The sequence below is a fragment of the Hippoglossus stenolepis genome, chromosome 1, assembly GCF_022539355.2.
Source record: "Hippoglossus stenolepis isolate QCI-W04-F060 chromosome 1, HSTE1.2, whole genome shotgun sequence".
NCBI lineage: Eukaryota > Metazoa > Chordata > Actinopteri > Pleuronectiformes > Pleuronectidae > Hippoglossus > Hippoglossus stenolepis.
In genome coordinates, this window is record NC_061483.1 from 5,542,686 (window position 1) to 5,567,980 (window position 25,295).

A 25,295-nucleotide genomic window follows, 5' to 3' on the forward strand; every position below is an offset into this window, starting at 1 on the left:
GGAATTTCTCCACGTCTGATTCTTTTTACCTTCATCAAAGAGTTCATGTTCTCATCCGTCTGTCACCAGGATGAAGGAACATGTTTCCACCTCCAGGTCCGTCTGCTCCCTGCGATATCGTGTTCACAAGAATCAAACATTCACTTGAACTCAAAGATGAAGAGATTTCTGGGGTCAAAGGTCACTTTGACCTCACTTTTCTGTTTTGCCTTGTGAACACTGTGGTGGCAATTTCTGTTTAATAATGATACTCTATTGTATAATAATACACACATAACATTGTCTCTCGGAAAGTTCCAGACAACACCTGCAGGTGGGCTCACCCCCACACAGCCACCTGTTAACAGTGTATAGAATGAACACAGAGCATACGAGAATCACTTCACTTATACAATCAGAAGCCCCTCCCTGCGAGGAGCCAAAAGGTATTCTTCAGCTTCCTGATGTCTGACCAGGTTGGGCAGAGTTCCTGTCTCAGATCTCCGTCCCAGATCCCTGGTGTGAGACAATCTGTCTCCGAGATCCTCTAATCTTCATTTACAACATCAAAAGACCCCAGTCCTGTATACAATGCAGAGTTCCCCTCACCCATCTCTATCAGACACACTAAGTAAAACCCCTGCAGTGAAGCAATTGCCAAGTCACACATGTGGGGGCCATAAACACTTATAGTCCCCTCTGCAACTCTTGTAAGTCATAGAAAACTATAACTAGAATTTGTTATCTACTTCTTCTAAATACATATCTGTTCTTCTATTAAACATTACACAAATGCAAAATCTGCCATTACAACACGACATCTCCAAAATAACTTGAGGGAGTTCTCTTACATTTGGCAAAAATAATCTTTTGGTTTATAGTATTAACTCATTTGATTTTGGTGGCTGAAGGTCAAAGGTCAAGGTCACAGTGACCTCATGTTCTGTCAATGTAATTTATCAGGACGGCCTGTAGGGACTTAATGAAAACTGTTGGGTCCTGGCTGAGGTTCTACGGAGTTCTACTAAAAAGCACGAGGAATCCACGGAGCTTCATTTGGGACAACTTTTATTTATATTGCCAAAGCTGTATATATTCTATAAATACTTTTTCAGATACTGGAATACTTCCACCTTGCATCTCAGTAGTCGTGACTTCTCGTTACAGCAGCTGGCCAAGTACAATGACAAGAGATGAGCTGGAATAATCCAGTTTGTAAAACAAAAAAACAGTTTTTAGCAAGCAGAAAGAGCCGTGTCTGTTCCCGAACAATTTCTAACAACTTCCAGATCCGGTTTGGTCACGTTCACACCGACATGCGGTGTCATTTCATGAGAGGAACAACATTTCATCAACATCCCACTGATCATTTTCCTTTTACAGCAGTTAAGTTACTAAAAATACGAGCATGTCAGAATCAAAATAAAACCTCTTTCCAGTGACATGGCTGTACCGATACATGTATATTGCTGATCAGGAGAAAACTGTTCACCACAGGAACGCACACGTGCACACACACAAATACACACAATTACACAAACACACACTCACACGTACTCTCGTTGTGATGGGACCAGATTTAACACAAAACAGAGACATTTAGAGACGGTGTGTTTTCCGCAGGGAGCAGGAAACCCAATAGGGGAAAAAATTCGCTGCCAAATTTGTTTTTTAACATTTTGATGCAGTGATGTCAAAGCAGGTGGTTTTTCTTGGTTGTTCACTCTGGTTACAGTTTGTTTTTCTTTACTAATATATTGATCATCTTTACCTTTGCCGAGCAGGTTTTCATGTTTTCGTTACTCAAACTACTGAACCGATTTCTATGGAGTTTTGTGGAGCGTTGGGACTTGACCCCAGGAAGAACCTCAGTACATTGTTAGGTCACATCTGGATAAACGAGCAGATCCAGGAATTTTTTGACCCGCTTCTCTTTAACATGATGAGACGAGGTGTTCGTCCTCTGAGCTGTTTGAGTTTTACATCATTAGTTGGACAAAACAAAAAACTTTTCAGACTTTTAATGAATCGCTAATGAAAAGAATCATTACTTTGATGACAGATTCTTGGTCATTCTTGGATGGATGTAGTTGCTAATTATTACTCAGAGAAAGTGGCTTGAAATACCTGGATATCATTTTCTTTATTAACAAGTGAAACTAGGTCCAGTTTACTTATTTTGAACTCTGGATTTCATTTGGATGAAATCAACATTAGTCTCTGACGAATCTAAAGATAATAAAGTTTTAACTCTGCCGCTCATCGAAAACGCCTGCTGTGACATCACTGTTTGGGGGTGTGGCCAGTGCCAACGCCCTGGTTTGTACAGTTTTTTCCTGTTTGTGATCTGAAGTAGATTCACTTTTAAAAAGACAAACACTAAACAGTCATGTCACATTGAATCGTCATATTCACATCAATCGAAACGTAAAAAAAAAAAAAGGAACAAAAGAAATCTTACATCTTACATTCTCCACCCTGTGAAGCCAGTGAACTCCACTAGCTCTGGCAATGGCTAACTACTCATTAAGTATTGCACATCTAGCAAATGAACAATTGGTAACATTACTCTTTTTTTCCAGGGAAATGTACAGTCAATAAATGTATATATTAAATAAATACTATATATAGAAATATATATATAATATTTATTTGTCACAGGAACATGCAGTTGATAACAGAGCACGGACGAGAAGTTTTACAGCAGAACTAGAACAGTTAACTCAGCCTGGACGGCCGAGCTGGAGAACACACGTCTGAGAACACGTCACATTACCGAAGGGTTCAAACACCTTGTAAGAAGCGTGTACATGCGGAGCTCCGGTGCGGTTTACAGAAGCGTTTTTCAGCGCGGGACGTCCTGCACGATGAGAAGCTCGCCCCCCCCTTCCCCAGTTTAAACTTGGAACAGACTGGAACTTTACAGTAACCACGGAATCACAGAACAACTCACACAGTCGTACGGAGACGAGAGAGGTCTACTCTGCAGTAGAAGTCAAGGCTGTGCACGGGACCTGCATGCACTGTGTGCCTCAGGATGGGGGTGGTCGTGGTGGTGGTGGTGGTGGTGGTGGTGGGGGTACTCCTCCACAAACTGTTGAGTCTTGGCAGCAGGAACGACAGGAGACGTTTCACAGAGTAGAGTCGTCACTTCTCTGGAGTTTAAGGAGCAGGCAAACATTTAGCTAGGTCATCAGAACGACAGCGACGAGGAGCTGGAAGTATTTACATGACATCACGGACCAAACACGCCATCACAAGAAGATCTAAAAGGGGTACGAGGGTCTCGTATATACACGGGAGAGGGGGCGGGGGGGGAGGGGGCAGGGATCGTGTGCTTAGAGTAAAACTATGGATTGTCAGAAAGTCTGTGGTTTAAGAGCCGAGATGCCGTTTCAAGTAGAGAGGCACACAGAGGACGATACGGGAGGGGGGGACGGGGGGAGGCGAGGGAGGTGTGGACTAGCTGGGAAGGGGTCTCGGCGAAATAATCTTGGGTTTCCCTTCCGCCTCCTTCCCCTTCACGGCCGCCACATAGGAGAAAAGGCAGAGGACGGAGTAACAGATCTGATGTGCCTGCAGACGCAGAAGAGAAACCAAGATGTGAGGTGACGTCTGTGGTAAAATATCACAAGGTGCAAAGTCTCTGAAGCAAACTAACTCAAGATATAAAAAGTTGTCCTGTGGAGACTCTGACCAGTAAAAGACACTGGAGGGGTTTTTCCTCACTGGTGTTTGTTTGAACATCTCCAGGTTCATGATGCTCTGATGTTCTGCTCATGGCAGCGAAGCTCTAACGGTTCAGTTCAGACCTTGGAACCAACATCTGTCCTCAGGAGATGTGATCACATGTCGACAAGTCCGTCTGTTCACACCTTCAAAAAAACGTTTCCTGAACGTTTCTCCTGTTGTGATCAGATCCCACTTCTCTGAATGTGGTTTAAGTGTTTAGGGCTCAGGACACATTCAGGGGCGAGTTCAGACCTGAACCTATGATCAGATCACTCAGGACAGATGTTGATATCAAGTCTGAACTGAGGTGGAGCAAAGTGCAACAAAAACAACCATCAGGCAAACCAGGATGTAGAGATTGCTCAATTAAATTAAAATTAGAGTCTCCCAGTTATTTTTATGAACATGAAATAAGTTAAACACGTCTGTTCAACGTCAAAGACACGAGAAATCTCCACAGGGCATCTTTTAATATCCGTCCTTAATCTGAATTTCACATTTGCCTGAATTCAACTCAGAAAACTTTCCGATTCACCAGTGGAATTTATGTAAATGCTTTATTTACAAGTAGAGAATCAACAGTTTATTCCCAGATTATCTCCTGGGAAGTTTCCCGGAAACAAACACTAGAGGACTCACCATGGGCGTCTTGTACTTGTGGATCACCACTTCTTTAGTTTCAGGAACTACGCCGATGCAAGAGACAAAACAAAGAATTCAAAGGCAGCAGGAACCTCAGTGAGTTCATGTCTGAGACATCTGGGGTTTCACAGAGATGGACAATCAACAAGGTGTTAAAGAACTGAAGAGGAGCTCCACACGTCGGTCAGGAGGACGTCCAATGTTTGACAAATGGCTGCTCTACTTTTAAAGAAGCAGTAAAATCCTGGTCGTGTTAAAAATAGATCAACAATCTGCCAAACGAAACACTGGTGGTGAGACGCTCATGACCCACGAGATGGACGAAGGAAAAACACAGATGTGTTATAACAAGAGACCAAAGAGTGTGAAGTGTCAAATAGGAAAAAGAAACCAAAAGAAACCAGAGCCCGATCAAAGATATTCTGATAGAAAAAAGTTTTTACTTTTTCTTTTTACAGATTATAGTATATAAATATATATTGGGGGTAAATAGAGAAAGCAAATATTATTGTACCAAATTGAGCTTTAAGCTAATTTATACTAAACGAATATATCTATGTACTTGTGTGTGTTAGAATATCCACTGATATGATATAATTTTGAGACATAATATTTTTCTCCCTAAAATAAACTCCAGAGTTGGTCGGGCTCTAAAATGACAAACAAAAAAGAGAAAACAGGAAGTGAACTGAAAGTCAAACGACAGGAACAGAGAAGCAGCTACGAGGACAAAGACCCTTTGACCCGGGACCATGTCCCCGTCCACAGGACTTTTCATTAGTAACTGTGAATCCAGAGCAGAGATGAGGAGGCGGAGATCTGGAGAGATGAAGGGGGCCGGGAAAACATCCTCCCCTCCCCTTATTTATATATATTTATATATTATCTTTATATATAAATATAAAAACAACTCCAGTCCCACCACAGATCTCCACTTGAGGCAGAGACGTCAGAGAGAGAGAGAGAGAAAGAGAGAGAGAGCGAGGACCAACGTGGGGAGGAGGGAATCTGGGGTTCAGCTCCGCAAAAAAACGAGAAACAAAAAGAGAAGCGGAGGGAAAGTGAGAGAGAGGATGGAAACTAAACGATGGATGAGGAAATATTCAGCACAGAACTGGTTTGAATAAGAAAGGAGAAAGGTGACAACACTTTACCTGCTGGAGAATGAAGGTTTTCATAGTGGCAAAGATGAGGGCAACATTACAAAAGCAGCACAGAGACACGACAGTAACCCAGCCTGGCTCTCACACCTCAACCTGCTCCTCATACTGATGATATGTGTTGATCTATAGATCAGATATCTGTTACCCTCTTCTCTTCAAGTCTTTTAAAATACACGTCTAAACTACTGTTTGCTTCTTATTATTGTTATATTTGATTTTATATATTTCTGAGGCCTTTTAACACTGAAGTATCCTGGATATGTTTTTTCAATGTAGACGAAACTAGTGATTTTCTTAGTTTAAGAACTAAAACCTTTACATTTTCTTTGCTCACGGTCAAATGGTGATTTTCATTAAACCTTGTTGAAAACCATTATAAACACTTTTAAGCTTGAATGCATTTATTGATTTACTCATTTACTTCAGGGGAAATCTTTAACTCATGATGCGTGAAAACGTTCAAAAAAGTTTATTAACCAATTCTCTTAAGGCTGCGGATCTTCTATATTTTCATTTCTATTCAAAGTCCCATATTTGACCATTTTTTGTGTTTTATTTAAAGAAACATTTGTGGTTTAAGAACCTAAAAACATTTGAATCTCACTCTTCTGTCTGGAGCAACAAAAGGAACATTTTGTGTTGGTCTTGGAGAAACTTTTCTGATTCCTGCCTGTTTTGGTGAAGTAAAACTAACATTTGAAAATAGTAGCCAGGCTGTTGTGTCCTCCCACTTGTCTCCACGCAGTAGAGACGTGTTTCTGTCCCTCTTTAACGCCTCCACGAACAGTCGCTGGCTCTAAACTAAAGAAAACCACATCCTGTACAGAATTCATCCATCACTTTAACACCTGCAGACATCGGTGGCTCAGCTTTTCCTCCAGGAGAACGAGTATCCAATTTATTGAACCCCTTATTCGTCAATACGTTTGCCATGAAGCTGAGTTACTGCCGTGCCGAGTACAGGCCTAGAATCAATAGATGGTGTAATTACCAAATTCCTCCAGGACAAAGACTCCCTTCACTGTATTGCACTTTTTAATGTGACTCAGCTCTATGAAAACCTAAAAACAAACAAAAAAACAAACAAAAACAAGACAGAACATTATTAACTCAACAACACTGGATGAGAAGTAAACACTTTGTATTTAAGAAATGTTAAACTGGGTTTTAATCAGTATGAAAGGTCAAAATAAAAAAACGACTACACATGGATGCAAGCTTTTAACGGCTAATGAAAGAAAAGAAAGTCACACTATGAGAAGTTTCCATGATCGAACGCATACATGGGCGACGGTTAAATGAGGAGAAATGCACCGAGTCCGCTCAAAGCTCGGGGTGCTAATGACTCGTTTCATCAATGAAGTGTGTCACAACTTTAAAGATTACACTTATATTGTTAAACTGCAAAGTGATTTCTTTCTTTTTTTTTTTTAAAACACAACACATTTCTTTTTTTTTTTACGCTCAGTGATGCAATATGGGCCCAAATGATGCAGACATGGAATTTCCATACAAAAATGTAGACAAGGACACAAACTTAGATTTTGCCAAAAAACAGCTACGACAGTCAAAAGGAAAAGATAGAGGAAACAAAAAAAGGAACCCAATAAAGATGTAACTGCTAATAAGCAAACACAGCAGAGGTTGTGTACCTTCCGCTCCTTGCAGGGGGAGAGAGCATGGGAGAGAAATGGTTTGGATTATTATCGGACAGAAGAGCACAGACACTCGACGACACTCCCGAGAGGGCGCTATCCGCAGGAGCCTCGTGCGGAATTCAGATCAAGAGATCTGGCTGAGAGGTTTCCAGAGCCAATATGAGAAAAATGAAAAATAAAATAAAAAAGGTCACAAGACGAAATCGGCCCCGTAAAGGTAGAAAATGGAAGAAAGAAAAAAAAAGAGGACTAGGGGTTTGACTAGGGGGAGAGCTGGATTCACCTTCTGGACTTTAAACATCTCAGTCCCCCAGAGCCCTCCATGCCTCCTCCTCCAGCAACAAGGGCTGGCACCAACACCACTTGCTCACACAGCAGCACCGATAAACTGAGGGCAGCTGATGGAGAATAAACGCCGCTACGGCGAGGACGTCACCTCGGACACAACCACGATCGGTGCTCATTCACTATCGTGAAGAATTTAGTTTTGGGTTTAACTCCTAATGAGGATGTTCCTGCTGCGGAATCGCAAAACTGAGCCTCTTTAGGAATAAAAACCACTCGACCCCTTGAAATGTGAAGCACAAAACTTTAACGTGAAAAGTAGAAGCAGGAAGAAGAAGCAGGAATCATAACAGTGTCAATTAAAGGGTCAGTTCACTGAAATTATAAAACATTATTATAAATCCGTATCTGATTTAATCTGCCCTTGTTTTAATATATTCAATCTTCCTTCAGCTTTTTATCCCTCAACTAAATCCTGAGTGAAATATCCGTCACCGCTACTTTCACCAGCTAGTTGCTGTGTTTATCTTCCTGCTGTTCGATGTGCGACAGGCCGAGGACACTGGGTTTTTAGAGCCCGTCTCCTGAAACAAGCTACGACCGACAACAAACACCAGGAGAGAGTGAACTGAAAGGGTCGAGATGGGAGCTGGAAAGTCAAAATAATGAGCTGAGAGATGCTGAACTGCTTTTGTACAAAGTGAAACTATTTCCTCTGCAGAGAAGCATTAATTTGTAATACCGGGCGAATCCACCTTTATAATAAACAAACCCCCAAGTTGCAAAAGCAAACAGCATTTAGTCAGGGCCCAGCTCTCTGATTGGTTAATTGCATGTTATGTCCAAAACACAACCCTGATTGATTACAAGACTAAATACAACCCTTTGAACCACACGTCTAAACATTGGACATGACGGCTCCTCCAAAGTGAAGCCAAATCACCTGGATCGCCACTTTATGGATTATAAACCCCACATCCTCTATGCTAACATGGTTTCTGTCATTTCTTTTCCCACTGATGAATATTCTTGTTCCTGTTTCTGATCAATTTGGTCTTAATCAGTTAATTGATTGATTAACTTGATTGACAGCTGAGACCAAATCGAGATGTGTGACTGGGACCTCGACGCTGCAGCTCCACCTAAAGATCACAACAGGATATTTAAGCTTCTCTTTTGTAAAGTGGGAGGAAGTAGACATGTCGTCGGTCTTTATATTCAGTCCATACTCCTGCTGCAGACACTTTTTGTGCCATTAAACGAGTGGATTTCTACACAGACTGTATGCACTTCAGACTTAGATCATTAAAATAGAAGCCAACCATCTCAGACCAGGACAAACTTAACCAAAACTGTCGTGGACAGACACCACGAGCGCTGAAGAACCGAACGCTTGTCTAATCTGAGTGAACTGACCCTGAAAATCACGTTTATTGTTGAGTTTAGTTTAAAGACGCAGGACGTGTGAGGAGAAACGCTGCTGTTCAAGCTATCGGACTCTTTTGTGTTGTTGTGTTAAAAGATGCCGAACACTTCTGACGTGTGTTAACAGCACGAGAGGCTGATCCTTCCGCGCGGTCGCTCCTCAAGACTATTCACCTACCGCACATTGTACAATCACAGCTTCACACACCTGAGAGGACAACGTACCGTCTATCGCTACCTGCACAGACGTGAAGACAACACACGACGATGTTCAAGGGTCCCAACTAAAACGTGGAAGTTGCTATTAAAGAGCCAATTATTAATGAAAAGTCGTTGCTGGAGATCCTCCATCGTACCACTGACGCACAACACACACACACACACACATTAACACTTCATCTCCTCCCACACAGTAAATGAACATGAGGTTTGAGCACCACAGATGTCGAAAAGAAACTCGTGTGGAAGGATGTGTTAATTAATGTTTGGGGGAAACGCATGCACACAAAGACACACACACACAAACAAACACAATCTGAAAACTTAAAAAAGCAAATCCATAAAAGCAAAAAAAAAGCACAAACGGAAAGTCTTCCTCTAAAGGAAAAAAACATCAGATGGGAGTAAAGGCCAATCAAATATTGTGCGATCGGTCGTCTCTGCCGTTTTGAATGAGATTGAGTTTTTAATGACAATAGAGGAAGATCTGACGAGATGACGGGAAATGAAACAAACACGTGAGACGAGCAGAAGGACGGGATGAGCTCTGAACCATCAGGAGGGATTTCTTTGTTTTCATGCCCTCGTGTGAGATGAAAAGCAGTTTCTCTGCGCTGGTTCAGCCCTCTTACCTGGCTGTGCATGAACTTAAGGTTGATTCCTTCCAGTGTGACCTGCAGCAGTCCACCTTCGCCCGTCTTCATGTCCTGGACAGGAAACTCTCCGCCCAGCTCCGGCCCTGAAGGAAACCACAGCTCAGAGGTCAGAGCTGCTGTGGATGATTCGTTCTCAAAAAGCATCCAATAAAACCACATGCTGCCGGGATGCAGAAATCTTTTAGCCTATTCTAGTTGTGGATGAACATCGAGGGGATTTAAGTTAAGATGCTGATGAGAAGAACTAATTCAAAAACGTAGAAAATACAAAGAAACAGATTTTTCGAGCTTCTGCAGAGATTGACCTGCTGAAATAAAACACTGGAGTACTCAACCAATCAGGCATCTTCAGCACTACAAGCACCCCCCCCCTAAAGGTAAAGTACGACCGCCGAGCAGAGACGAGTGCTTTTATTTTGATATAAAATGGAACAGAAGGTTTAAAGGAATTCACAGGACTGCAGAGCAACACAGAGCTGTCATGGAGCTTGAAGTTTCCCCCAAACTGTCTGTTACGATTTGTTCAGGTCGATATGAAACTTCTTTTTGTTGCTGCAGCTCATCCAGAGAAACATTTTGTGAGAAGAGCAGGTTGTAAGGACAGTTTTTGAAAGAGTCTAAGAGAAATAAAGACAGAGGAAAGAAAGAATAAGCAAAAAGACAATTCAGCACAGCGAGCTCGCTCTCTCCTCACCTGGTTTAATGCTTTGCTGTCTGGCTGCAGCTCTTTCCATACTGTCTTTAACACAGTAGTAGAGTTCACGACACTGGAACGCAAAAAAGCAAAGTTATTAGAATGAATCGGCAACGTTCTCCTCCAGTGGATTAAAAGTACAGGTCGTAGGTATCCTGACCTTTTTGGTATAGAACTTGTTGAGCTGCGTCTCTTGGCCGTTGCGTCTCCACAGACACAGAACCTTGGTCTTGGGGCAGTACGTCATGTTGATGAGTTTCTCGTACCACCAGCGTTCGTAAACTGTGCCGATGTTGCTGCGCAGGACGATACAGTCGTCACAGACCTGAAACAATCACCAGTGAAGAGTTAAATAAGTTAATTTCCACAGAGCTGATTCATCTGTACAACAGAGATATTTTATTTCAACAGAAATTATGTTTTAATGCTGTTATTTATTCCAGCTCGTGTATTTTTACTGATCAATGTTAAGACAGCTTCAAAAAAACATATAAAAATAATTATCTTGATGTTTTTTATTTTTCAAATTAAAAGCCTACTTATGAGGAACAGCAGAAAAACATTTGGTGTGAAAATCCTAAAAGAAAATACAAATTAATTCCTTATCCACTCTTGACGTAAGTAAAAGATAGTTTGCAGAAGTCTCTTATGTCACAAATAAAGCTCTATTCATAGTTGGTAAAATGGTGGTTGGTGAACTTCCTCTACCTCCATGAAGAAGATGTCTCCTGTGGTGTCAGTTCCGGCGTGAACAACAAACGTTTGCTTCTTGATGTGACGGCTTCCACTGGGCCTGATGGACCACTCACGGCCATTCTGAAAATAAAGCACAGACCAATTATCAATCACACAGGAACATTAAAGGTTTCCTGGAAATAACCATGTAATTAGCTTCTAATTATCAGGAAAACAAAGACAAAGTTGTTACGAAGTTATGAAAGTTGATTTTATAATTTATGCCGATTATCTGAGGCATGTCCATGAAAGAAAAGGTCAATTTAAACCACAGTAATTATACATTGGTCTTCAATTTAATGACAGTTCTTTTATAATGAATGTTTGTTTGTAGACAGATGTTCACCTCCCCACCCCCCCCACCCCCCTGATCCAGCCTTAATACATGTAAACGACTGGATGTTAAAGCAACTCCCTCTTTTCATCTTTAATAAGAACCAGATTACACAATTCTTTTGAGAGAACTTCTCAGGAAACAATCATGGACGCACGGAGCCATAAACCGAGGCAGCAGCAGCTGCATCAACTGAACAAACACAGGACCGATATTCACCATGTTCGCCAGTTTGTCCAGCATCTCGTTGATCTCCTGGCTGTACGTGAGGCCGATGTGGGACTTTCCCATCAAACGTCTCACTTTCTTCCTGATGTCGTTTGTGGTCAACTAAACAAATATTAAAAAGGGAAACAAACAGCAGTAAAAATAATAAGTCAAACAGGAAATTAAGTGAGTGATTTAACGGTTTCGTGATAGGAATAACAAACAGGGCTCCGTACTTTCATCATGAGCATGTACGCTATCATGTTGTGCAGCAGAGTAGCCAGAAGTCTGTCCTCGTCATCCTCCAGACGCTTTCGGTCATGATCTCCCAGCGACAGGTATCTGTGGTGACAGACAACACACAGGAGGGAGAATTAGGAGTTCAAGGGAGGTGCTGGGATCAAACTCACAAGAGGAATCTGGTAACTGTGAATAGGTGATGCTAAAATTATCCAAAGATGAGGCAGAAAGAAAACGTCAGCCGTGTGGAACCTTTCGATCATCTCCTGAGGCCCCTGGTCCATCCCCATGCCCTCGCGCTCCAACATCACAGCGTCTAGGAAGGCGTCCTCCCAGAACTGCAGCTGGTCCCACAGGGTGGAGCGCTCTTTGCCTGAACACACCAGGACAGAGCACGTTCAGCTCCACATCATCACAGCTGATCCATTTAAAAACAACCTAGACCACGTAGGTGCAGCCACAAGAGAAGCTTTAAAAAGATTTCTGTCCCGATCGAATCGACTTAATTAAAATCGACTTAAAAAGATGAAAATGTGCTGAAAACAGTCAGCAACACAAAACATGCACATGTATATGCAACTGATATAAATATAATAATAATGTAATACATAATCTAATGTAAATATTCAACTGTATAAGACTATTTATACATTTTTCATGTTGTTTTCCACAGTTTTGTTGTGAGTTACTAAAAGTTTTACTGCAGGTAATTAAGTAATGATGTTTTAATCTGCTTTCAATCACGGAAAGGACATTTATTAGACATGCAAGAAAATCACATTATAATCAATTAGACCCGTTACAGTTACACATTAGAATGCTTATTAAGGGGATTTGTGGTGAAGCTCGTAACAGATCTTATAAAACATTTGCTCTAATTAACCTTAACTATTTGGCAGCTTTTTATAAAAGGAGCATTGTTGTATTTATAAGAAGAATCTGATGCTGCCTTTAAGTGCTGCTCAGTCAATAATAACTGAGGAAATAATATTTAGTTTTATTTTGATAGCGGCTCTATACAAAATTATTAAAACCTTACAACGAAGTTCATGTCTCAACTTTAAGGGTCAAACAAACTGTTTTCACAGGAGGTTAAAAATGTGTTAAATATTTCACTTGTACCTTCAGTTTACCCCCCCCCCACTCGTATATCATCAAAAGAAACTAATTAGTAATCTTGACATTTTCCAGTCTTATCCAACAGGTGGTGTCTCGTTTGAGTGCGCTCGAGTCATTATTACATTTCCGACAGCACTTGAAGGCAACGTGCACTCATCCGATACGCGAAGCCATGAAAAAGCTTTTAATCCAAGTCGGTCGGACGACTGTGAAAATGCAGGTGAGCAGCGGTGAAAGTGACATGAGTGGAAACATCTCGATCTGCCTGTGAGGGGAAACTCTGACCAGATTCTGCAGCTGAGCTCATATTTCCACCTCTATCACAGACGTGCAGATCCCCAACAACACAGGAAATACCCCACATCACATCAAAGGTAACACACAGAGACCGGCAGATCAGTGGATACACCCCCCCACACACACAGGGAAAAAAGGGCAAAGGCAAAAGATTAGCCCTACTTAGAGAAAAGGTTTCCATGGCAGCATCCTCTAGTTGATCCCAGACGGAGCTCTTATCGCGGCCTGGAAATATTTCCCAGGAGGAGCAGCAGGAGGGAAGAGGAGCAGCGAGAGCAGGGGGGGGGAGAGTTAGTCGAGGAGGTGAGGAGGTTTAATGAGAGCAGAGCGAGCAGAGAACCAGAAGAGGAACAAGAACCAGGACAAACAAGGACAGACCACGTTTAATTACTCTTATCTTTAGACTTTGACCTCAGAATATTAAACTAGAAATATATATATATCAGCACGGTAAAATTCTAAGAGCAATGATCTTATAAGTGTTTATCAATGAAAGAATTGTGTTTCCTTAAACATTCAATCAAAGTTATGTGTTATTCCTTTTATAATCTGTTTTCACGCTTTAGCGACGTGTCATTTAATTAATTTGATATTTTTAAATTTATCAAACCTGTCACACTATGAAAACTATTCTCAGAAGGCGTTGAACACAACTTCCTCCTACTGAGTTCCTCTTCATCACTATATAAAGCTGGACAGTTACATCAGGCTGTAACCTCATCGTTACACAGCTCATTAACATGACACCACTTCTCTGTCATCACATGTCTGACTCTTTTCCTCTAAGAAAACTATTTTCCACTTTTATCAAAAGTTCAAATTCTAAGGAAAACCAAAGCAAATGACTCTTTACCTTCGTGGAAAGTACCTTTTAATATTGTTAGAAAAAGCGATGCAGAAAAATCAGAGCAAACTACCGTGACAGAAAAAGTGAGGGAGTGAGTAAATGGAGGAATAAATATTCAATCACACATTGACTGACGTAACTGTGAGAGAAGGTCTCTGAAGCAGACGGTGGAACGTACCCAGCAGGCCTTCACAGAGGTAAATCCTCATACTCAGGTCCTCCAAGGGCTGAGGGGGGGGCCCCTTGGACAGAGCTGGGACGGGATCTTTGACGCCTGGTTTCAGAGTGTGAGTCCTCCCCTGAAAAAACAAGACAGGGTCATTTCAGTGAACTAAAGAGTGGAAATTAATGTTTGATTTAAAGGATTCAAGCCTCTGAAACTGGGCACCCGAGCTAGGTGAGCCCCAACAGACTATCATTCATAAAAGAAAAATCCAGAGCTTTTAATTTTCCAGTTTTTTAATTCACGCAGAAACCCTCCAGTGATTAATCTCCAGGCGCCTTCTCTGACTTCATATTAAGCTCATAATTCAATTAACTAACAACCAAATTAGATTTACTATCTCAACAAAGAGGGGGTATAACCTGCACATTCCCATTATCCTGAGTCTTTGACTTACAAACACTGAGCTGGTGGCTGGATTGGTTTCTATCTCACTGTCGGAGAGCGTCCCTCTGGACTGAGTCAGATGAGCAGCCATCCTCCCACCGAGGCCGTCTCCCGCTGTGCTGCTCAGGTCACTGTCGGCTCCCAGAGTCTCCCCCGAGCTGTTGCTTATCTAAACATAAAGATCCAGGTGCACGGATGAAACACAAGTGCAGAGGATTTTGTAGAACTGGAGCTTCAGGGACTCAGATTGATGCCTAATCGCTCTGTGTGGAATAAAGTGGCTTCAAACTAACAGCATCTGAAACCTTCACGTGTGGTGTGTTGTGTATGAGTTTCCAGCTCTTCTTTGAAATAGATTTTTATAGAATATTGATTTAAGATTCTGTGTTTTCAAAGGTTGTCCATCATTTTTGCTCAGTTCCTTTTGTATGCATGAACTTTGTCTAATGACGGTTTGATGCATGAGCGATGTTAAATATATACACACACACATAATATACAGGAATTTGCAGCCCTCAAACTGAGTGTCATCAATTATTTGTCCGACTAGTAAGTTTCATGCTGCTAACAATAAGCTAAACGTGGCAACATGTTTTTATAATTATAGATTTTCAAGAGGAAAGACAAGAGTGACAGAGTATCTGAGTTTTACAGATATATATTAGTATTGTGACATATGTATGTTGAATACAAAGGGACAGAGTATCTGAGTTGGCCGTGCCCTACCACTGTGCTGGCCTCTGAGTCCTGGCTGGTTGTTCTCGTCAGGATCGGTGGCTCAGAGCTCGTTACCGACTCAGTGTCGCTCTTCTATAATTAGAAAACATAAAGACAGAAGAAAAGAATTTGGTTGTTGTCATTATCACTATTTAAGAGATAATATGCAGCTTTTCTCTTTTTTCCCCCCATTTGCTAACCTGAGATCCAGATGTGACACTGAGGCCACTGTCGGCACTGATCTGTGACTTCTTCTCCTCTGCATCGGCCACCTGGGGGCGCTGCTGCTTTGCGCCTTCAGACCCTGCAGGGCACACATGATTATCAGCAGGTCGTCGTGAACAGAACCTACACGACCTTCTTACCTCGAGGAGTCGCCTCACTCAAAGCCACCACCACAGCACAGCAACACTGACGCTACAACCATCTAAAAGTGCCAAAGCCTCCATTTCAACACTGCATCACACCGGAGACACAGCGAAGCAAACAGTAGAACACTACCTCACTCGGGGCATGAAATGATATTGAAGACTTTAACTTCCTCCAGGTAAAAAAATACAGACAGTTATGCACTTTATATTTTTCACATTTTCTGTATCCAGTGGTGAGTTTGTTTTTTTCTAAAAAGACCAGACAGAGAAGTGACAAAAGGGGGCAAGCAGAGAGTGCAGTCAAATTGGGGGAAAAGTTACAAATGAAATAAATAAAACAATAAAACTGCAAGAGCGTGACATTAATTCTCAGTCAATGCTGCAGATGTGGCCCAAGTTTCACCAAAACCAACAGACACAGGCAGTTAGGCATGCAGACAAACTGATGGACGGTAAAGGAGACATTTTCTGTTTCAAGTGTGATTTGTATTTATCAGGTGACACGTCGATCCTGACACTTCCTCGTTTGTCTGTGTGTGTTTTTTTTTGTTTTGTGACACTTGAATTTTGAAGATATTTAATAAAAATGTTGGCTGTAAATAGGTAATTCCCAGCAAGCCACTTGAAACTGGAAAAAATACAGTTAAAAGAGCGGGACAGGGCGGCAAGTTTTCATTTCTGTTCATCGGGATGCAGGGAAATAAAGAAAAACACACTGGAAAATAAACTTACTTTGCTCAAGCTGAAAAAGTGACTAAAAATAGCAAATACTTGATTCTAAACGCTGTTAAAAATATATAAAGTTCTTGTCTGACTAAAATGCATATAACCATCACATATTAAAGTCATGGCTGCTGAAGGAACTGAGAAAACAAACCAATACATCCTCATCTTAAGTCTTAATTAAACACAACATGAAACATAGTTCAAATTGTGTTCCAATTTCTCACAACACTTCATCTGTGAGAAATTGTCTGACCCTAGTTGTCGTGTAGCCAATACTGCAAATTCAATGAAAACTACTTAATATGATGAATTAAGTATCATGTTCACTTTGTACAAAACATCAATATATTCTTACTGTAAAATGAAATTACCCCGATCGACCTCTTCTCTCACATGAAGACTCTAAGCTGGTATATTATGGGTTATCCATTGAGTACATGATTATTAGGAGCATTATTAGATTTTAATTGTCCATCTGTTAAGACACGGGTGAGGCAGGTGAGAGAAGGGGGTGGGAAAAGGTCAACAGCCGAGCACCCCATTTGTTATTCTTTTTTTATTTTTCTGGTGTGTGAAAAGTGTCTTACTCTGTGGTTTTTCCAAAGCTTTTTGCTTATCCTGGTGCTTGCTCCACAATTCTACCCAAGATGCATTGCAAGCAAGGAGAGAAAGACAGAGAGAGAGTCAGAGAGCGGATTGAAAAGGCATGTATGGTGGATGAGCATTCAAATCAAAACAAAGAACTCAACAAGCAGTTAGAATCTGTCATTGCTAAACATAGGCGTGTTGTAATGTTTGCATGTAGCTGTGGTTTAAATCTGGACAAGATGAAACGTTTGGTCTCTCGTCGTGTGGGTCCACCGTGTGTGACAGCTACTACGGTAACATTACAACAGCCAGAGCTCCGGTTCCAGAGTCCTGGAGAGCCACACAGTGAAGTCCGACCGAGCTTCGGCTCCGAACCGCAGGACACTGACGCCATCGACTGCATGTGTGCGGCTCTCCAGAGCAAAGGTTAGAGAGAAAGAGAGCGACAGAGAGAGAGAGAGAGAGAGAGAGAGAGCTGGATGATCCGGAAAAAAGAGCATGGGATGGGGTTGAGAGGCCGACTAGCCAGCAGGTGAAATGGAGCAGTTGCAGAAGCCGGGATGCAAGTCTCAAAGCATTCTGTAGAATTGAAGGTGCAACTTCTAAAAACAGGAAGAAAAGGGGTGCAGGTAGGAGAGGTGTCAGGGTGGTTGACTGAAGAGTGTCCCCCGTATACAGACCCAGGAGAATTCTCAGAGAATTAAGAGGTAGAGAGAGTGTTAAAGATTTTCTCAATCAATTGGTTCTTTGGTGACCAATAAAAGAAGCAGTGAAATTTGTCTCTTTACTGGGACTGTTTACTGGGGAGCGATGCTTCCACCCTCCATGCTAATAGCAGAGGAGCTGCCGTTTTGTTTCTACAGCACGCCTCGCAGAAACCTGCAGTAACAGGCACAAGACCGGCACCGATTTTTGACTTATCGATGCACGTACCTCCGGTTTCCTTCGCCCACTACTGCAGATTTAGGATATTGGGAGACCAAAACAAAGACATGCATTCAAGGTGCTAAGAGGCTGACAACAGAAGTCCAGAGGGGAGGCAAACAGGGGCACAGATGTTTGAGGGAGGGGGAGACAAACACACGCAGTCCAGGCTGAAGGACAGGGAAATATTCCAGACACTTTTTTCATGTGACATCACGTCTACGATGGAAAAATGTACAAGTCTGAAAATTCAGACTTTAGATTTTCATTTTAAATCATTTTTTTAGGTTTGAAAATCATTACTAGACACAGAAATTCCCCTCAAGTATTTTTATAAAGGGGATTTTCATGTTGTGCTGCTGCTCCAGTGTTTGAGGTCAAAGTGTGTGGAATATTTTAACACCTGTAAGAATCTATCTGAAGGGATTTTTCTTTGAGACGGTTGGAGGGGGGTGGGGTGGGGTGGGGGAGACTGGTGTTCAGGTTGATGAGCTTGTAGGGGGCTGGGTAGGGGGGGAATCTCACAGTGCACATGCAACCGGGGCCGGAGTGGTGTACACACCAATCGAGGCAATAAAGTTCTCCTCGTTCAGACTCCGGGTATCAAAATGGCGGTCTCCTTTCCCCGTGGGGTGGTGCGGCAGCTGCAGGTGGGGAACATTCAGGAGGCCCTGAGGTCGGGCAGTCTCCATACGACCAGACGGACTCTCTTTACTCCCCGGGCTGCCAGCACTGTCTGTGGGGCTTCGCTTGCGCTTTTCTGGGTCTACACCGAGTTACCGGGATTAAGGTTCCAAAGACAGAGTTCATCAAGTTAAGAAGAGAAGTGGGAGAAATATGTGGGGGGTGCAAACTGGGAGAGGGTTAGCAGTTTTACACAAAGAAGGAAAAACAGCGAGGAAATATTAGCTTTGCAGTTACAGTTAATGTTAAGAGTCAAAATCTCGCATGCAGCTTAAAGCTTAATATTAACACAATGCAAAGACATGGAAACGTGTTAGTAGAACAGGGCCACTGCTACTATGGTTCCCAGCAAACTTCTAATAAATTAATCAAATGTAAACATTCCTGTGCTAAACACCTTTGTGTGACGTACCTTTGGTTTGATAATGTGTCCGTGCTATTTCCAATAGGCTGAAGACACTGGCCATTCCTCCAAGGCCTGCGTTTGTGTACGAGTGCTCCAGACTGGAAACTGTGCACTTCAAGATGTCCAGCATGCCTTTGTAAACCTTCCTGCTCACCTCCTAGAGGCAAGACACAGTGACACGGCTTATAATGAGTTCAACAAGACAAGTGACAATACAAGTAGCTCCTGGTCTGACGATAGAAGACCTCAAAAGTCTTTGAGGTTCATTGCAAGTTCACTTAAAAACATAAGAGTTGCCACAGGGGCAAAAACAAGCATCTCACCACGTCACGTATGATCTCCTGTCGGGCATCTTCCTCCGACTGGACGGCTCTGTTCAGTTTACTCAGAACGAAGACGCGGAGCTGCTCATTCTCCAACAGGCGCCGGACCTTTTTCATGTTGAGCCAGCCGACCCCCTGACCATCGAGAACACTCTGCACCACCTCCTTCAAGAACTGCTGGTTCTCACTGGGAAAAATAACAGTTTGTGTTTAGTTCAACGGAGGAACAGGAACTTTTCCTGCCCGCTCCAAGTAAAATGTACAGAAAAATGTCAGATTGAGCCAATGTGAGAGTGCAGCAGGAAACATCCAGAAAATTCACAGCGAGCAAGTGGGCGTGTCTAACAAATAGAATGCAAATATCTCAGGATGAAAAAGAGGAGTCATTTACGAGAGGACGAAGATGTCAACTTGGAAAGACGACGAAATTCGAGAGTTTTTGGTCATAAGGGTCGACGCCGGTGTTGATGTGCTGTAAACACAAACAAGTTATTTCCACAGGGGAATTTATACGTCCTGTCCTGACTCCTGCTGCTCTACACAAACACCACTGCTCGCCTGAATGTTCTGGACATTATTCTCTTGTTGTGAAGCGTCTGACCTGCACCCTCTCCTGCTGCGTTCTTCATATGTGAAAAACAAACTCTGCAAAATGTCTGGACCCAATTTTCTGGTGTTGGTGTCTGAAAGTGGCGTGGAACATTCGGAAGAATCCATTACCTCGTGTTGTTGACTCGACCTTGAGGAGAGGGGGACTCTCTCTTCACTGTGGGACTGTGCTTGATCACCGAAGACTTCTGGTCAACGAGTGCTCGCGGTGCACGTGCGCCTGGAGGAAGAACCACACACATCAGGAACCATAAACTAGGACAAGAAACTACTTTCTAACCAAGTTGTTTTTTAAGCTAACACATCAAATACAAAAGAGAGCAGTTGACTGTGTGAAGAGGACACACACACCTGGAATCTACTGAAGGTTATCTACTGCTGATCAGACAAATTACTGGAGGTGCTAGAGTCTATTATTACAACAAGAGAGGTGAAGGGCAAATCAAACAGGGATGGTTCACACACCACACACACACACACACCACACACACACACCACACACACAGGTGTCCCAATGGTGCTCTTGGTGGTGACATCACACATTAGCAGCATAGAGATGTGAGGTCAGACAGAGGACAGTCTGAACAGCAACTACATCAGTGACATCATGCATGAAGGAAATAAAGAGATGAGTGGATGATAAAGAAGATGATGAGCCACAATTCAAGGACCCGAGCTCATTATAATACACATTGAATTGATGCTGCTCAGCATCTGCAAGTGAACATCTTGGGTCAATCATTTTATCATTATATTATATTTCCCTCCAACAAGGAGGTTGTGTTTTCATTGTCATCTCTTTGTCGGCCTGTCAGCAGGGTTACTCGAAAACTACAAAACCTATTTCCATGAAATGTTGTGCGTGTGAGGGGGTTTGGATCAGGACCCAAGGGAGAACACATTCAATTCTGGAGCAGATCGGAAAAAACGGGCAGATCCAGGATTTTTTTTCACACTTTCTATGAAGTAAATAGGTTTTACTCATACACAGGTTGATGCTTTTAATTAGTGTTATTACATGAGAATGTTTACAAGCTGTCCTCAAACTGTCTATTGCTACAGTTCCTCTTTTCAGCCTCTGTCTGAAAGACTTGGTTTTAGCTCGTCTCTCTATACGACCCCCGTGCTGATAAAGCCTGCTCTGTTGGTATTAGTCAACTGCTTCCAGCACGTGTAGGAAATGTCAGCTTCTGCTCCCGCTCTACATGGCTCTGTCAGGGGGTGTGTCGGGCTAGTAGCTAGCAAATGTGAGGCCCTAATGATGTGACATCACGGTTCCATGACAGGACTCTCTGGTCCTCGAGATGTATTTGGGGTCACTGATGTGTCAGTACTTCATTCTACAGAGATGAGTTTTATCTCAAGTGGTCCCTCTCCTCGGTCAGTTGTCCAACTCCAGAGCAGAATAAAGACTAGAACATTCACACCACCCAGTCCCCTTCTGTTCCTGCCATGAATCTCAGACTTGGACTAATCAAGAATCATCCACTGTGTAATGCTGGTGTTTCTTATCCCACCTCAGGCACTTGGCCTTGTTTCTGTGAAGTATTTTAGAAACGACTTCTCGTCCTCTCAGGCGACTACAACAGAGCTTCTATTCTTTATTTAGAAAATTCTGCATCAGTGAAAAAGCTCTTTCATTTTCTATCTTTCAGGAAACTAAACTTGATGCGTACGTATATGCAACTTGATCACAATACTTTCTTTGCAACCAAAGATCTTTTTAGATCTTTCGAGAATCAATTAAGCAATTCTATGACCATGATTTCACGTTCACTGCAATACAATAATCTCTAGACAACACTTGAAATGAAATACAAGAAGTTAACGTTTTCTTTAGGACGCTGAAAAATGCAGGTGAACCAAGTACAGTCAGTCACGTCACTACTGCCCACACTGTGAAAAGTGCATTCAGTGGTCACTCCTGTGTGGCGACACAAGATTTCTAACGTTTGTATTGTGGTTTTCGGTCGTGGTTTCAGAATCTTTACACAACTACAACCAACAGGAAGCTGAGACAATCACAGACATAGAAAGAATCTCTGTGGTAACAGCATCGGTCACATTTAACCCCTCATCTTACCCGGTCAAGCTGAAATCATAGTAAGTCAAGCTGACAGACTCTCGGGTGTCTGACTCATGTTAAACAGTTATTTATAAAGATGACTCATTATTAAATATGTGAAAATGTATATATTCATCAAATTGTGTGATGTCTACGGTTAAGAGATTTCTTTCTACACCATCTAATGGTATTTGAACATTCCAAGCGCATGTGTGACATTTCACCTTTTTTATTCCAGTTCTCTCTGTGGCTTCGTCACATAATTATATTCTCCTCTGGACTAAGGATTAAATTATATTGTTTCTGTATATCAGCAGCTCTAAGGAGCAAACTGGCCCTACGGATAATTATTTGGTTAAACTTGATGCATAGGAAAACATTTAGACTGAAAGACGAAACCTAATGGAAAGCTGCATGAAGAAAAAAGGAAGGAAGAGAGAGACTCAGTGGGTGAACTCTTTCAGTGGAAGCTACAGGTAAAGTATTCTACCCCTGCTGGCCCGCTGCATTGATTTTATAATTGGATTGTCACAGTTTATGCATCGCACGATAATGGAAGCACTGCCTGATGAGCAGTGTGCAGGTATGGGGGCGGAGGGCTGAGGGTAAGTCGTTCTGGAGATGTTCTCATGTTTGTTTTGTGAAATGGATTTCTGATGTGCAGAGATCCAGATTATTCTCTTCATAACTTGTAAAGTTTGTTTTCCTTTGGCAATTTTTAAGGGTTTTTAATCACATATTGGTCATCTGTAAAGTCATCAAGTCTGTCAGCTTCTTATTTATTCATAAGTGATCGACTGTGACTAAGCAGACTCCTGAGATCTGCGTCTGTTATCTTGGAACGTGTCTGTGCGCTGCGTTACCATTGTTGCGGTATTATATACGAAAGTAGCACATAAATAATGTACAGTTATGAATGTGAATGATTGTGACACCAACAGAAGCAAAATCCAGCAACAAATCCTGCAGGATAAGTAAGGAGACGTTTCATGTTTTACAAAAGAGAAATAAAAGTGGAAAATGGAAATGTGTAATTTTCTTTCATTTAAGAAATATATATATATATATATATATATATATTATACTTCCCATTGCTTTCATTATGTATTAAGTTTCAGGACTGCAATTATATCAAATGCCAGCTAATGCATCTTGAGCTAAAACTAATAAAGTCTGATATATTACTCCTTCCTACATTCACCCCTCCAGGACGTTATAATGTTCAGTTTTTAATCACGGGATTATTGAATGCATTCTGTGGAACTCTTGAATTGTAATGCATTATATCGACATGTGTTATTTTCGCATAGACTCACTATTTAGTAAATGGGGTAAATAGTATAAACACGTGTCCATATGATGCAACATCATCAGCCTCCAAACTGATCATACAGTTCAACCAACACATCTCGGAATCCTTCATGAAGGAGCATTTATTGTGGGATGTATTTTTAGCTGGGTGCCTAAAATACATAGCCAACTGAGCTTTGCAGCATCATGCCTCATCTATAGAATCTGCTGTGCTATCCAAATAACTGCAATGCCCGGGAACCATCTAGACAACCATTATGTTGCCTGATGAAAGCCTGACATTCACTGATAAAAAAGAAAAAAAACCCATTCAGGTTCAGAATTTGCATAATTTTCACTGCCGTCACTGCTCATTGTGCTCAGCACAATTAAAGCTTGATTAGGCCCAACCCCCATATGTTCTCTGCGGGAGCGTAAAGGACAAGAAAACAATGGCAAACAATGGATGTGGGTAGATTAGCTTCATCTATTCTATTCTTATCCTGTAACTCCAACATCTGCTTCCGTGTTTTGTACTTCATTTGCCTCCCTGTGGCTTTTTCAATTTTTCCTGTGATTGCTGATGTTGGTTCAGGTGTATTTTTCTAATGAAATCTATTCAGAGTCACTTGTGATAGAGTTACTTCAACAAATAAAACCAGACGTACTGTGGAGTGAAAAAACAACAATCACTATGAATGGCAGCATGGTAAGACAAAAAGACTCAATGCTCAACTGGATCGTTGATGACACACACAGTGACTGGAATGAGGGACAGAGAGAGGGGGATGCTGGGAGATGTAGTTGACTGGCTTGGAGAAGCATGCAGCTCACTCGATTAAAGGGCAGAACCCACCTTCTCCGCTCCCCGGGCCGGCCTCAGTAATAATCTCCATTAGAGAATTTAGCCCAAATACTGCACACAAAACCCAGAATTAGTGCCGCGAAAGAGGTGGACAGAGAGAGGGACACCGGCCCAGACACAACCAGTCTGAACATCAGCCCTTAACAGACATGCACACTGAACATGGCGCCAAAACAGAGAAAGAAAATGAAAGTAAAGAGGAAAAGGGCAGACAGACAATAGAATAAATACGTACTGATGGTGTGTCAACCCTGAAACTGTTTGAAAAGATGTGTTATGCTGTATGTGTATAAGCTCATATTCTTAGCAATGACTGGAGATGTTTTTCAATCACCGGGAAGAAATCGTATTTTGAGCACAAAGACAGAAAAGATAATCATGACTAACAGAAGTAACAAGTGTGATCTTCAAAGATTCATCACCGTTTCTGTCAAAACAGTCTTAGACCTCAAAATAGGGAAAGAAACACACAACAATGGAAGCCACAACACACGCAAGCAAAGCAAAAACACATGAGCATGGGCGGCAGGTGGGATTTAAACTTCCAACAGCAATCCAAATACATATATTATGTAAATGCGGGTAACACGGATTAAACCATCCTTCTGTGGTAAGGATGTGCAGATGCCACACCAATAACGGTTTGTCGTCACACGTGAAATCCTCTGACTATAAATGCATCCAAAAGACTCCCACCAGTCACACAGAGGGGAATGGCAAAGGAACGGAAGGGGAGGACATGGATAAACATGATTATGGCATTAAAAGGGGTCTTCTATCTTAGTCCTATGTTAAGGAACAGGGTGTAAGATAGGGAAAAAAGGTCACTTCAAGGATAAAGGAACGCCTAAGTCAGGGGGCTGAAACAAACTACCACACCAGACG

General features: G+C 42.0%; 1 protein-coding gene across 40 annotated transcripts in view; it reads right to left on the minus strand.

The window, feature by feature from the left end:
- Nucleotides 1-2,315: 2,315 nt before the first annotated feature.
- The window catches only part of madd (MAP-kinase activating death domain), a 46,351-nt gene continuing 23,371 nt past the window's right edge, over nt 2,316-25,295 (minus strand). For 6 of the 40 annotated variants that reach the window (XM_047340641.1, XM_047340659.1, XM_035161917.2 and 3 more), the window contains 23 exons: nt 24,402-24,461; nt 20,302-20,410; nt 19,973-20,053; nt 19,582-19,768; nt 19,265-19,415; nt 18,731-18,934; nt 17,244-17,294; nt 15,760-15,863; nt 15,569-15,652; nt 14,853-15,011; nt 14,411-14,531; nt 13,548-13,610; nt 12,222-12,342; nt 11,966-12,071; nt 11,742-11,852; nt 11,162-11,269; nt 10,614-10,778; nt 10,454-10,526; nt 9,736-9,842; nt 7,169-7,177; nt 6,508-6,577; nt 4,351-4,397; nt 2,316-3,555 (listed from right to left, as the gene is read on the minus strand). In XM_047340641.1, the coding sequence (XP_047196597.1) occupies nt 3,442-3,555; nt 4,351-4,397; nt 6,508-6,577; nt 7,169-7,177; nt 9,736-9,842; nt 10,454-10,526; nt 10,614-10,778; nt 11,162-11,269; nt 11,742-11,852; nt 11,966-12,071; nt 12,222-12,342; nt 13,548-13,610; nt 14,411-14,531; nt 14,853-15,011; nt 15,569-15,652; nt 15,760-15,863; nt 17,244-17,294; nt 18,731-18,934; nt 19,265-19,415; nt 19,582-19,768; nt 19,973-20,053; nt 20,302-20,410; nt 24,402-24,461 (2,405 nt within the window). In that variant the 3' untranslated portion in view covers nt 2,316-3,441. The remainder of the gene's footprint in view (nt 3,556-4,350; nt 4,398-6,507; nt 6,578-7,168; nt 7,178-9,735; nt 9,843-10,453; nt 10,527-10,613; nt 10,779-11,161; nt 11,270-11,741; nt 11,853-11,965; nt 12,072-12,221; nt 12,343-13,547; nt 13,611-14,410; nt 14,532-14,852; nt 15,012-15,568; nt 15,653-15,759; nt 15,864-17,243; nt 17,295-18,730; nt 18,935-19,264; nt 19,416-19,581; nt 19,769-19,972; nt 20,054-20,301; nt 20,411-24,401; nt 24,462-25,295) is intronic. The other 34 variants (XM_035162077.2, XM_035162042.2, XM_035162024.2 and 31 more) reach the window with 26 other exon arrangements.